This window comes from Lottia gigantea (assembly GCF_000327385.1).
Source record: "Lottia gigantea unplaced genomic scaffold LOTGIsca_10, whole genome shotgun sequence".
NCBI classification, from domain to species: domain Eukaryota; kingdom Metazoa; phylum Mollusca; class Gastropoda; family Lottiidae; genus Lottia; species Lottia gigantea.
In genome coordinates, this window is record NW_008706747.1 from 391,771 (window position 1) to 404,601 (window position 12,831).

The 12,831-nt window shown below is 34.3% G+C and overlaps 2 protein-coding genes across 2 annotated transcripts; one reads left to right on the forward strand and one right to left on the reverse strand.

The window, feature by feature from the left end:
• The first annotated feature begins 450 nt into the window (after positions 1-450).
• Positions 451-3,156, forward strand: LOTGIDRAFT_211578 (hypothetical protein). The gene is made up of 7 exons (XM_009046035.1): positions 451-563; positions 790-867; positions 1,007-1,057; positions 1,181-1,227; positions 1,762-1,829; positions 1,997-2,141; positions 2,608-3,156. Exons 1-7 carry the CDS (start codon positions 503-505, stop codon positions 2,698-2,700), a joined length of 543 nt encoding a protein of 180 aa, XP_009044283.1. The 5' UTR covers positions 451-502; the 3' UTR covers positions 2,701-3,156.
• Positions 3,157-3,969: 813 nt separating this feature from the next.
• Positions 3,970-6,299, reverse strand: LOTGIDRAFT_109561 (hypothetical protein; the record flags this gene model as incomplete). Its single annotated transcript, XM_009046036.1, has 4 exons — positions 3,970-4,038; positions 4,472-4,699; positions 5,469-5,678; positions 6,201-6,299. The coding sequence occupies 4 exons, from the start codon at positions 6,297-6,299 to the stop codon at positions 3,970-3,972; spliced, it is 606 nt and encodes a 201-aa protein (XP_009044284.1).
• Between the last annotated feature and the right edge of the window lie 6,532 nt (positions 6,300-12,831).

Sequence of the window (12,831 nt, forward strand, 5' to 3'; positions counted from 1 at the left end):
ATTAAAATCAAGTCATCTAACAAGATCTTTCAATTATTTTTTTAGAAAAAATGTCTATAATCTTCATTCTGTCTTGTTTGTTGACATTTTATGACCTGTTTCTTTTCTTATGTAATCTTTAACGATCAGTCTCGAATATTCAGACTTTAATTACTTTCCTACAAGACAGTGAGACTTGACAATCAAGACAAATAACTGATCTGAAATTTCTGAAAGAAACAGTCCCAAGAAATGCTTGCCGCTTACAACATTTAAAATAAAATAGAAACAAGGATTTACAATATAGATTGAAATTCGAAATGATTGTTTCGTTATTTAGCCCCTTTCTCTAATAAAATGAGATATGTTACTAATTTTGAATGTCAAACCCAAATTTGGTTTAAGAAATTATTTGCTTGTTTCGTAAGCGGCCTTAGTGAGCCAAGGGGAAGTAACTTTTGCTCATTTCCGGTGAAATTAGTGAAGCATCAAAACTTTTTTATTCGTGGCAAAAAAGAAGAAAATGTTTGGCGATTGCGTCCTAATTGTTGCAATTTCTATTTGCACAGCTTTGCTTGGAGAAGGTGATTTTGAATTATCCGAATATTTCCCAAATGATCCAAACAGGCGACTGTAAATTGTAGATTCAGACGCCGGTATCTGAAATTAGATATGTGTCTTGGAATTGCCAACTATCTTCAATTAATCAAAATAGAGTCTAGGCCTAGTTGGTTTCTTTTGAAACAAATCTTATTCCATAACATAGCCTGAAATAAGGAAAATTGAAACTTTTCTATTTTTATTTTCTAGGTCTGACATGGGTTTTAGTTTACAGAACAGAAAAATATAAGAAATTGAAGGCTGAAGTTGAAAAACAGAGTAAAAAATGTAAGTTCAAATTTGAGTAACAAAATTTTGGGACCATTTTTGCTGATCATAATTAAAACAACTGATTATGAAATAACTCAAATTATTTTAACTTTTGAATTGAGAGAACTATGTTCAATTTATTTCATTTATTTTATAGTAGAGAAACAAAAAGAAACTGGTGCAGATGTTGCTAATAAGAAAAAATATGGTAAGTATATTAGTTCAGCCACTTAATTGGTCAATCAATCGATTTTTAATTTACTTTTATTGTTGTATTTTTTGGGTTTTTTTTTTTAATCTCAGTAATCATTCTATCTGTTCTATTTTTCAGAAAGACAAGAAGAAAAATTAAAAACTAACAACAGAGATTTATCTTTTGTAAGTATACCAAATAGTATTAACTATTTCAATATATGCAGCGTTCTACCAGCCAAATACTTACATGATAATACCAGATCTCTTTAAAGATGGGTTCCCTTATTTTTATTTATAAAAATGAAAATGCTAATACTTATATGAATAGAAAGTAGAGGTGTTCTAATGACTTGGAAAAATATCAGTTTGTCTCAGATGTCGATAATTAGCTAAATTAGAAGAGAATTACCAGCAGAATTCCATTGAGTAGCCCAATCAAGAAAGGTCAAAAAGTCTTTTTTTGTTTATCCAGACTGTACATACATGGACATTTATGATTAGTACTCTTTAATTATATGCAATAAGAACAAAATGATATGATTAAGAATACATGATAATTCATTAGAAACACCAATTCATCAAAAAGGTTGCTTAATTTGACACTAAAAAATGAGGTAACCCATCTTTAAGTACCATTACTTGAAAATCTTTACACGACTTAAATGATATTAAATGAAAGCTTCTCCATTCTCCATAATGCTTTTTTTTCGTTTTCAGGTTAAAATGAAATCAATGTTTGCTATTGGTTTTGCTTTTACAGCTCTTCTTAGTATGTTTAATTCCATGTAAGTATTGCACTATTGAAATGGCTGTATAAACCACTTAAAGATGGGTTTCTTTCTATTTTAGTGTTCAGTTAAGCAAACTATTTGATTAATTGATGTTTCTAATGAATTATCATGTATTCTTAATGAAGGCTTTTTTTTTAAACAGAATTAAATTATTTTTCCAGATTTGATGGACGTGTTGTGGCCAAGTTACCTTTTACTCCAATTTCTTTATTACAAAATATATCTCATCGAAATCTAGGCGGTGAAGATTATACAGATTGCAGTTTTATATTCCTTTATATTTTATGTACAATGTCTGTTAGACAAGTAAGTAGAAAAACCTACCCCAAGTGATTTATTCACAGGTCTGAAGGCAGTATGTATGTAGATTCCTGCCACCCCATTACTGTGAACTATGCAATAATTAGCCATGTAGGGGCTTCGTCTTTGACTGGCTAGTTCGTTATATTAGATATCCATCACTCTCTAAACAAATGGTCTTCTTAGTGCAAAAAATGCCTGTAATTTGGGAAACCCATTTAAAGTTTTTTTCATATACTAGCTTGTTTGGCCATTTTTCTTTAGCAGTTGGTCCAAATATTTGCTTTATTTTTGGAAAAATCATTTGTGTGCTGAGTGTACAAACCCTTAGAGAAAATGTGAATCTGCATTATAATCAGATTGGCTTCCTAAAAGGAAAATATATCAATGTAAAACTCATTTTAATCAGATAGTTATGTCTTTATGATGTGAAAAGATTGGGTGTTAAACTCCATTTTTCATTTATTTTCAGAATATCCAGAAGTTACTGGGTTTAGCTCCTTCAAGATCTGCCAATAAACAAGGCTCAGGATTCTTTGGTGCCCCAGCTCAAATGGGCAAATAAATTCTCCACCTTCAAATCATCCTTGAACATTTTAGGTCCATCTTTGTCCATCTTTACAATGTCAAGCTATTATGAGCTTCTGCTTATACCTTGACTACAACAGCCACTTTCCTAGTATCACAGAATGCAGTAATTGGATTGGATTATACGCCAGTCAATACAGAAAGACTGTAAATATTATGCCTCAAGTCGAGGCCTCTGATTGGCTGTATTTTCTAGCATACAATCCAATCAAATCACTGCATTTACAAAATTTTGTGATACAAGAAAGGTGGCTATTGTAGTCAAGGGATAAGCTATAGGTTGTAATCGCTGGATGTTGTGAAGGTGATTTTTGTCATAATTTGTAATGGATAATAATAGATATCAATGAATGAATTGTGTATATTAAGAATTAGGATTATGTTGTTTTTATGTACATGTTTTATATTGATTAAATTATAATATATGTCTCTCAAGCTTTTGGTTACTGGTTTTATAAATTTGATCACCTGACTTTCCTAATCTACTTAACAAAACCCTTTGTGGAACCTGACACAGAATATTGGGGCACAATTTGATAGGGAACCCTTTGGGCGACATGGCTATTCAGCCATGGATAACCATCTGCTAGTCCTTGAGCACAATGGATAGAACTCTCTTTGGGGCATGGATATTCAGCTTCATGGATACTCAGCATCTTGGGAGTGATGGATAATCAGCTGCTAGTCCTTGAGCACAACGGATAGGGCTTACTTTGGGGCATGAATATTCAGCTTCATGAATAGGGAGCATCTTGGGAGCGATGGATAATCAGCTGCTAGTCCTTGGGCACAATGGATAGGGAGCTACTTAAGCACCATAGACAGCCAGCTGCAAGTTCTTGGGCACAAAAGAAAGGAAGGTCCATTAATAATCGGCATCACGAGCGGAATCTATAGGGAGCTTCTTGGGTACCATGAAGTTAACTTTGAGTCCTTGAGGCACAATTGATAGGGAGCTTCATGAGTGCAATAGACAGTCAGCAGCGCAACGGATAGGCAGCTCCATGGATATTCTTTGTGCACTATGGACAGTAAGCTATGAGTTCTTGGGCATCATGGAAAATGAGCTTTTGTATCATGGACAATTAACTGACACCGTGGACATTAAGCCAGTGTACCTAGACACATGGGTAAAGCTATTATAAATTCATTGGACAAAGTGGACAATGAACTGCATCAATGATCCACAAACTAAAGAAAAAGTCACAAGTGTGAATAGTATTTTATTCTGAATTTTTTTCCATGTTTATCGGTTAGATTTAGCCACTCTCTCTAATTCATCCTTCTTTTTAATGGCATATGAATTGGATGAACCCTGTAAAACAGAATTTGTTCATTAGAAACTTAAAACAGCATTTATAAATGGCATGTTGCAGTAACTTATTATCTTCAATGACTTTACTGACAAGAATATGAATGAGGCAAGTAATGCAGTGAGCAATGGAGCAAATTTTGCCAGGACCGAAACATTCCACTATAACTGAGAGACATGAACATGCTCAGCCTTGATATAGACATTAACTTTGTAAGGAAGCAGGAGTTTTGGATGCCAATCCCCTTTGAGACAGCAGAATATGCTTTTACAAAGCTACAGCATGTATGATGTAAAAAATTGATGACAAGATCTTTAGAGAAATCTTCCAAAAAAATTGTTTTTTTTTGTATGGGAGATCAAGGAAACGGAAGCCAGACCACTATTATGTAAATTGATCCCAAGTAAAAGTGGGATTCAGACCACAACTCCTTACCTTGGCAGCATTGATCAACTCATCAGCTAGACATTCAGCAATAGACTTGATATTTCTGAATGAAGCCTCTCTGGCTCCGGTACATAGTAACCATATAGCCTGATCAACACGTCTTAATGGTGACACGTCTACAGCCTGTCGTCTGACTGTACCAGCACGTCCAATACGTGTGGAATCTTCTCGGGGTCCACTGTTGATTATAGCATTGACTAACACTTGGAGAGGATTCTGCAAATTAAAAGAAATATATAGTTTTAACTAGCAATTTTAACCACAAAATTTTCATCCAAGCTCTACCGTGAAGTACCATGGCAGTAGCTTGCAAGGCAGGTCACATGATGCTCAGTCTTTTGAAACGTAGGTCACTCTGCAACTGGGTTTGTCAACAGACTACGTTGTCAAGTATTATTTCACTTATAAAAGAATGAGTGAAGTAACCCACAGAAATAAATGAAGCAAAAATATATAAATCAGTAATATTTTCATCATAGAAATGTTCTAAAAGGTGCCTAAACCATGCTCAATAAATATCACATGGCAAGTTTAGAAGCACCAAATAGATTAATTTAGTCCACAAGCGAAACCTCAAGACTTACAGAAAGCAAGAGGCATTATATATGGACAGGTTTAATTTCACCATTAGCAGGTCAAGGAATAATATTAATCCTCACACATTTTGAGATAAATTTACTGATCTCATTTGACGAATCTCAATATTCATAAACTGACCATGACAGCTTTAAAGGTGGTGTGAAAAAATATGATTTTTAAGCCCTCAAAAAATTACTGAAAACTTAAATTAATTTTCCTAGTTCAAATGTAATAGTATAAAATTTTCGTAATGGAGTTTTACATCCTACTTTTCTGCTCCTCATTGGGCTGATGAAGACAGACTACTGCATGCAGTGTGCAAGGAGGGAAATTTCCACTTGAACTTATATCACAGACAGGGATAAAATCACACATAAATTTTAACCCAAAATTTGAATTTCTTTACCTCTCCAGTCAGTAAGTGGATGATTTCTAAAGTGTGTTTTAAAATTCTGACAGCCATCAATTTCTTTCCGTTGTTTCGGCCGTGCATCATGAGGGAACAGACTGTTCTTTCTACAATGGGGCACTGAGCTTTACGGAATCGTCGAAGTTGCCATCTACCAGCTGAATGAGGCATGTACTTGGCAAATTTCTCTTTTACGGCAATGTAATCCTGAAATGAATTGAAATGGTGTTTTAATTTTCTACACCTGTTTGGGCTGTAATAAAAATCTGCACAAGCAAGACAATTTCTTCAAATCAAAAATCTCGTCCAAAGAATTGCAAAATCGGAAGTAAAAGTTGTATAGTAGTGGACTCCTCCAAACAGAAGTACCATCAGGTGTTTCGAAAAGTAAGCCTGGGGCTGTACAAGCTTCTTTTTTGCACGGGTTTGGGCTAAGAAGGGTGGCAGCGCCATGCAGTTGGCAATGGGGAAAATTCAGCCTTGTCAGATGCTAAAGCTATTATTTTTTTCTATTTACAACTGACGAAGGTTCAACTGGAAAACCTGAAGCACACAGCAGCAATTGGAATGACAAGATTTTTTAAAAAATTTTCCATTTCAGTATTCTCTTATGCAAGTGTCTAAATATCTTCCCTATAAAACCACAAGGTTGAAATTGTATAATTGCAGACAGCTAAATTCCAGCCATCTGTGTCCCTTTTCAGAATTAAATTATTAAAGAACACTTACAGTTAAACTGATGTCACTAACTTGAACATCATCGGATGTCCATTTTCCAAATAACTTAATTTCAGGTTCATCTGCAGTTGTAGCAGGCACTGGGACCATTTCTTCAACTACTTCCGTGGCCATTTTGTCTACAAGAATAAAAACAAAATAAAGAATAGTGGCTATTACAGTCAAGGTATAAGTACGAACTTGGTTATACCTTGACATTGTGAGATGGTAGATAAACCAATTATGCGATTGTTTTATCCGACAATGAACCATGAATTGGAAATAAAATATGGTTATCATAATCATCAGATAAATTGATGTAGTCCACAAGCGAAACCTTAAGATTTATAGAAAGCAAAAGGCATTAATATGGACGATAGCCAACGACAGGTATGATGTTTCGCATTGTACGTATTGGCTGACTTTATTCCTCATCCATGATCTGACGAAATTGGTATGCATATAATGTTCTGTTATGGTATCGTATTCTTCCAATCAAATGCTCTGCTCAATAAAAGTTTTGCTGCTTTGTGTAAGGAATTCAAAGGCATTTAATGTCAAAAATAAATGCTTCAGATCAGTGTCAATGGTCATGGATTTTGACTTGATCATCAGATAAAGTTCTACTGAACATGATTCAAAGAAGAATTTCGTCTGATCACGCATGACAATTGTAGCAACCCGCAGTCACAAATTACACAATACAGAAAATGAGCGAGAGATTGTATTCATGGTTATATTGTTATGATGTGGGGGCTGCCATCTTGGAATCCAGCATGGGTGCAATTCAGGCAGAACTTTTCATGAAATATTCGTCTTTTGAGGGGTGTTTGAGACAAAATGAGAGAACGCAAAGTCTCAAAAATATCTTGTTAGGGATTTCACAAACTTTTATGAATTTCTATGAATCACAAATGGGGATATTTAGAATTTAGTAAAGGCATGTTGTACCTCTTAGAAGAGTAATAGTGAAAAGGAAGTTACAAGGGGACACCACGTGCTGAAGTCAGGGCGTTCAATAAAAGAGTAAAATGAAGGGACGCAACTCCTAAATTGAAAGTCGGACTACAATTGATTTATTGACTATACAAATATATTACCATTATTAAACTATAGATAGTAATTATCTCATGCCGTCGAAACATGTTTCGTATATATATTCTTCATCAGGACAGCTAGTGTTAAGAATGGAGGTGCTTTGTAATATAAGAATAAAAATTCGCACAAGCAAGACGATTCCGTTAATCGAAAGTAGTGCATTCCTCCAAAGAGCAGTACCATCAGGTGTATCGAAAAAAGTAGGCATGGTCTGGTTCGCGCGTGATACCCGCCACTACTATTACCGCGTGTTTCTGATATAAAATCCTCATCAGGAGAGCTAGTTTAAAGAATGGAGGTACCGGTACTTTATAATATAACCGATTTGGTGAATGAGCGAGCAAAGTAGACAACTCTCCGAACAGGAGCAAGATCCATCACTAGAATAGTCCAATTATCATCTAATGGCGACAAAGCATGTAGTTTTCACAGTGGCGGAGCCATAAGGGGGAGGGGGCAGAGGTTGCTTGTTTCAAAAGAAACAATATCGACTCGCATTTAAAGGGATAGATGTGACATTTTGGGGGTTGATTTTAGTCTTGAATATATGAACATAGTCTTCAGAAGTAGCCTACTAGAAATGTACGAAAATCACATAATTCCTTCAAAAATACTTCAAACTGGAAATTTCACTTTCTATTTTTATATATTACTCAGTCTGTCTCAAGAAAAGACGAGTCGTCATTTTAAAGGGGTATTATACTTAAAAAGCCGAAACTATAGGCGTAATTAACAATTAGTGCACTTCGTTTTCAATAAACCAAAATTAAGTACATAAGTTATTCATATGACACATAGATATAAATAGCATATTTTAGAAATATTTTCAGGTATAATTTGCCGCGTTTTTAATAATGAAAATCAAATTTTGCAAACAGCCCCTTTAACTTTCAAAGGTGGACCCTCATGATGAAGTTTCAAATTTCAAAGGTGGTGTGTGATCATTCAGGCATCATGATTTTATTAAATTTAAAACTAGATGTTCAGTATTGTGTTATGAGTTCTTAGTCGTCCGTGATCTGATGAATTTTTTCATGCTCTCGATTTAAAGGTCACTTAAATATTTAAACATATAGGCTACTTCCTCTTGGATAATAAACAGGGAGTCGTGGTGGCTCAATGAGATAGACGCTTGCTCGCTAACCCGAAGGTCCGGGGTTCAATCCCCGCATGGGTTGAGATACCTCCGGATTTTTTAACCCGTTTTCCCTGATGCAGTGATGGTCGTGTGGATGGGAGACCCCATGTGCGACTCGCTGTGCACGTTAAAAATCCCTTGACAGTTGGAAATCACAAAAGAGCAAGATAATGCCGCTGTGCTTGAACCCTGCATGGCGTTGAACTTAAAATTTGTTTTTGATCTTCAAATTTCGTCAGATCACGGAAGACTAATAACATATAACACAATTCTTAATTTTCAATGAAATTCCTGATGCATGAATTTTTTTTTTCGACACAGTTATCTTTTAAACGCAAAATATTTTTCTTCAGGGTTAACACAATTGAATGAATAAAAAAAAGTTACAAAACAACTATTAAGACCTTCTGCGTAATATTTCTCTCAATTCTTCACACTTAAAGGAACACCTTCACTATCCGTTCAACCAATCATACCCTAGTTTCAGAAACAGTATTTTTTTTAAGCTAACATAATCAGTAATAGTGTTTACAGCTCATCGTCGAAATTTGAGTCTTCAAATCCATGTGTATCCAAAATTATTCACGTTTGAAAGTTGAAAATTCAACTCGAATTTTAGTGAGACTATGCCATATATAGAAAACACATATATAGGAATAGACAGTGAAATTTCAAGTTTGAGGTATATTTGAAGGGATTATGCGATTTTTGTGCGTTTTAGTACTTCTTAAGACTATTAAAACACAATCAAGACCCAAATCAATCCTCAAAAATGCCGACTGTTCCCCTTTAAATTGTGTACTATGAACAAAATAGATGCGTATCGTGCTGCATGCATCGTTAAATATACCCAATAGTTTGAATAACACGCATATAATGCTTAACGGACCGTTTCGAATGTCATTTAAAACTTTCTGCCATTGAGTGAAATAGAGACGTTTCGAGTAACTCCAAAGTAATACTGCCTTTTTCTGTGGCTCAACTAGATAAGTCACAATCTAAAATTATTACGAACTTCGTCTTATACATTGACTGTAACAGTTAGCTTTGTGACGAAGCTCGTAATAGCTTGACCCATTTAAAATTAATGTCGACAATTTTTTGCCATTTTTAATGTTTACCTTCATGATTGATCCGTCATAATTAGCCCAATTAGGTGCAGAAGCGTAGGACGTAAAACTCCATCCATATCAATTTTTTTTAATTTTTCACGATTAACGCGCCGCTAAAGCTCCCAATGAAAATTAGATCATCCAGACGCGAATCTTATATGCATAAATTCTATGTCCTAACAGCAGCTCATGTAGTCGTTATTATCACATTGTCAAATTGCTTTGGGTGACGACAGGAATTTTTTTCTCTCTGGCTTAAAATATATCTTGCAGGTAAATTTAAAATTTCTGAACATCGTCTTAAAGCTCAACAATAGGCAGTTTTTAGTGATGGGCCTTAATATTTTTTTAAGGATTCTTGGGAAGTACTCGAAATTACAAATAAACCTCTAACTAGAAATTTCACTTTCTATTGCTTTCTTCAATGCACTTCTGTATGGCAAAGAGACTAAAAAAGGCGAGTCGTCAATGTTACTTTCAAACGTGAATAATTATGGATACGTATTTATAACAATGCTTAAATTTCAACGGTAAGCTGTGAACACTTTTTCTGATTTGCTTAACTTAACTAAGATAATATTATAGGGACCCGGGGTGCTACAGACTGCGCACGTTAACGATCTCTCAACAAGTGAAAATTCAGAAGGCTATTTCAAAAATTTCTCTCATTGCGCACTGCATGATGTCTGTATTCATTAGCCCAGTTAGGTACAGACGTAAAACTCCATTCATTTCCTTTTTAAAGCTAATATTGACTGAACGGATGGTGAACGTGCCCATTTAAATGTTGACACCAGCTGATTCGGCATCCGGCAACTCTCAGCAGCTTTACTATGAGTGTGGACTGTTTGGCGGCATTTTGTTATTGGGGCCCTTGTATACTGTATACTCAATATATTTTTGATCAATGACTCATTGCCATGGCGTAACTTGGGCACAGTGACTGGGAAGGCACGTACAAACTTCGGGACAGGCTTCAGGAAGACGAACTCTTTGATTCCATACGATACTGTCTGCCGTGAAAGTTAAACAGCTTTACGGAAACTACCGAGGATTGCCGAATGCTTTGATTTGAGAAGACGACTAATTTAATGATGAAATCAGTATTGATCAGTTTGACTTATTAACCTATGCAATATGTTCCTTATTATTTCAATAACATTACAGTTACAATATCAATGAATAACTAGCAATCTGATTGATATACTCTATACACACCTGTGTTATAGTCCGAATGCTCTAACTATAATCCGATTCTCTTTGCGATATCTGACCGTTTTTAGTCTGCTTAAGACTTCAAAAATGAATATCTTGATAAATGAGTTTGCAATCTTAAACGTTTTTGTTCATTCATATTGGAGTAGCGGTGTCAAAAGTGTGCAATGAAGGAAATTAAAGATATTAGCCTCTAATGCCTATCAATAATGATTCAAATATGCAAAAGTATTACGGGTAGTCATGTCCTGTTGCTCCATGAATTATGGTTGTCTAGAAGGTTCAAGACAATAAAACAAGAGGAATGACAATCAATGTTTTCAAACGGGTTACGGGTAATTCAAAGTTTAGCTTTGTCATCATTCAATTACAGTTCTACTATGTCATATTATGTCAAACCAATTATGAAATACTTCACTTTTCCTAAACAAATAGTGTTTTAAAAAGAGTTACGGGTAATTTTAAGTTTGGCTTTGTCAGCATGCACTTGCGTTTTAACTATGTCATGTTATGTCAAACCAATTATACAATACTTCACTCTCCCTAAACAAATACTGTTTTAAAAAGGATTACGGGGAATTTTAAATTTGTCACTTAACAAATCTTTTAAGCCAAGTCACTTCACGTGAATTAAATCCCGTCTGTCTGGAATGTTCAAGACTATAACACGAGGAATTAATATAATTTTTTTAAAAAAAGGAATAACGCGTTACTTTAAGTTTAGCTTTGTCATTTTGATGTCGCTTTATAAAATACGACTGTCTAGCATGATGCAATCACTATGTTGTTTTGGATATATATATCATGATAATTCAACTATTGAAATACCATTACAGTTAATGGATAACAGTCATTTTTAGCTCATATACTATACGCCTGTATCTAAAGATTTGGGTCCGAAGTGGCAAGAATTGAACCATGTCTTATGAAAGTAAGTGTTTTTGTTTACGAAATTTTAATTTTTTTCATTCACTAGGTCCAGTGCACGTTGTGGGTTGCAGCATGTGTCGATTTTCTTGAAATATCTTAAAAACTCGCTGTATTGACATTTTGCAAAAAAAAAAACAAGAATGATGTTCGAATATTAAAAAAAAAGTATATAATTCTGTGTTAAAGTATCTTCGCAATGTTATTCTATTACGAATTTCGTACTTTCGTATCTTGACCGCAATTACTCTCTTTCTTGTGTCATGTAATGCAGTGATTTGATTGGATTGTACGCTAGGGAATACAGCCAATCAGAGCCCTTGGCATAAAGACTGTAAACATTAAGGTTTATTTTTTACAGACGTTGTTTCGAGGACTCTGATTGGTTGCATTCGGTAACGTACAATCCAATCAAATCGCTGCATTGACTAACTTCCATGATACAAAAAATTGCCTTTTGCAGTCAAGGTATACGACGTCCGTTTTTATAATCTCGACTGCAATTTCCTTACCTAACCATGGCGATTTTTGCTGACGTAAAATTGTATTTCAACTCATGTAATTTTGTTTATTTTGATATTGTATTTGAAACGGAACCTATTGACGTCGTATACACTCCTACACAGTCAACATCCCGGTACACATCACTGCACCTTTTATCTTGTATTGAAAACAGATGTGCTTTTTATAAACGATAACATCCGTGAATGAATGAATGAATGAATGGCTGAATGAATGTATGAATGAATGAATGAATGAATGAATGAATGAATGAATGAATGAATGAATGAATGAATGAATGAATGAACGAATGTACGAATGTACGAATGTATGAATGTATAAATGTATAAATGTATAAATGTATGAATGTATAAATGTATGAATGTATAAATGTATGAATGTATGAATGAATGAATGTATGAATGTATAAATGTATGTATGAATGTATGAATGTATGAATGTATAAATGTATAAATGTATGAATGTATAAATGTATGAATGTATAAATGTATGAATGTATGAATGTATGAATGAATGAATGTATGAATGTATGAATGTATGAATGTATGAATGTATGAATGTATGAATGTATAAATGTATAAATGTATGAATGTATAAATGTATGAATGTATAAATGTATGAATGAATGAAT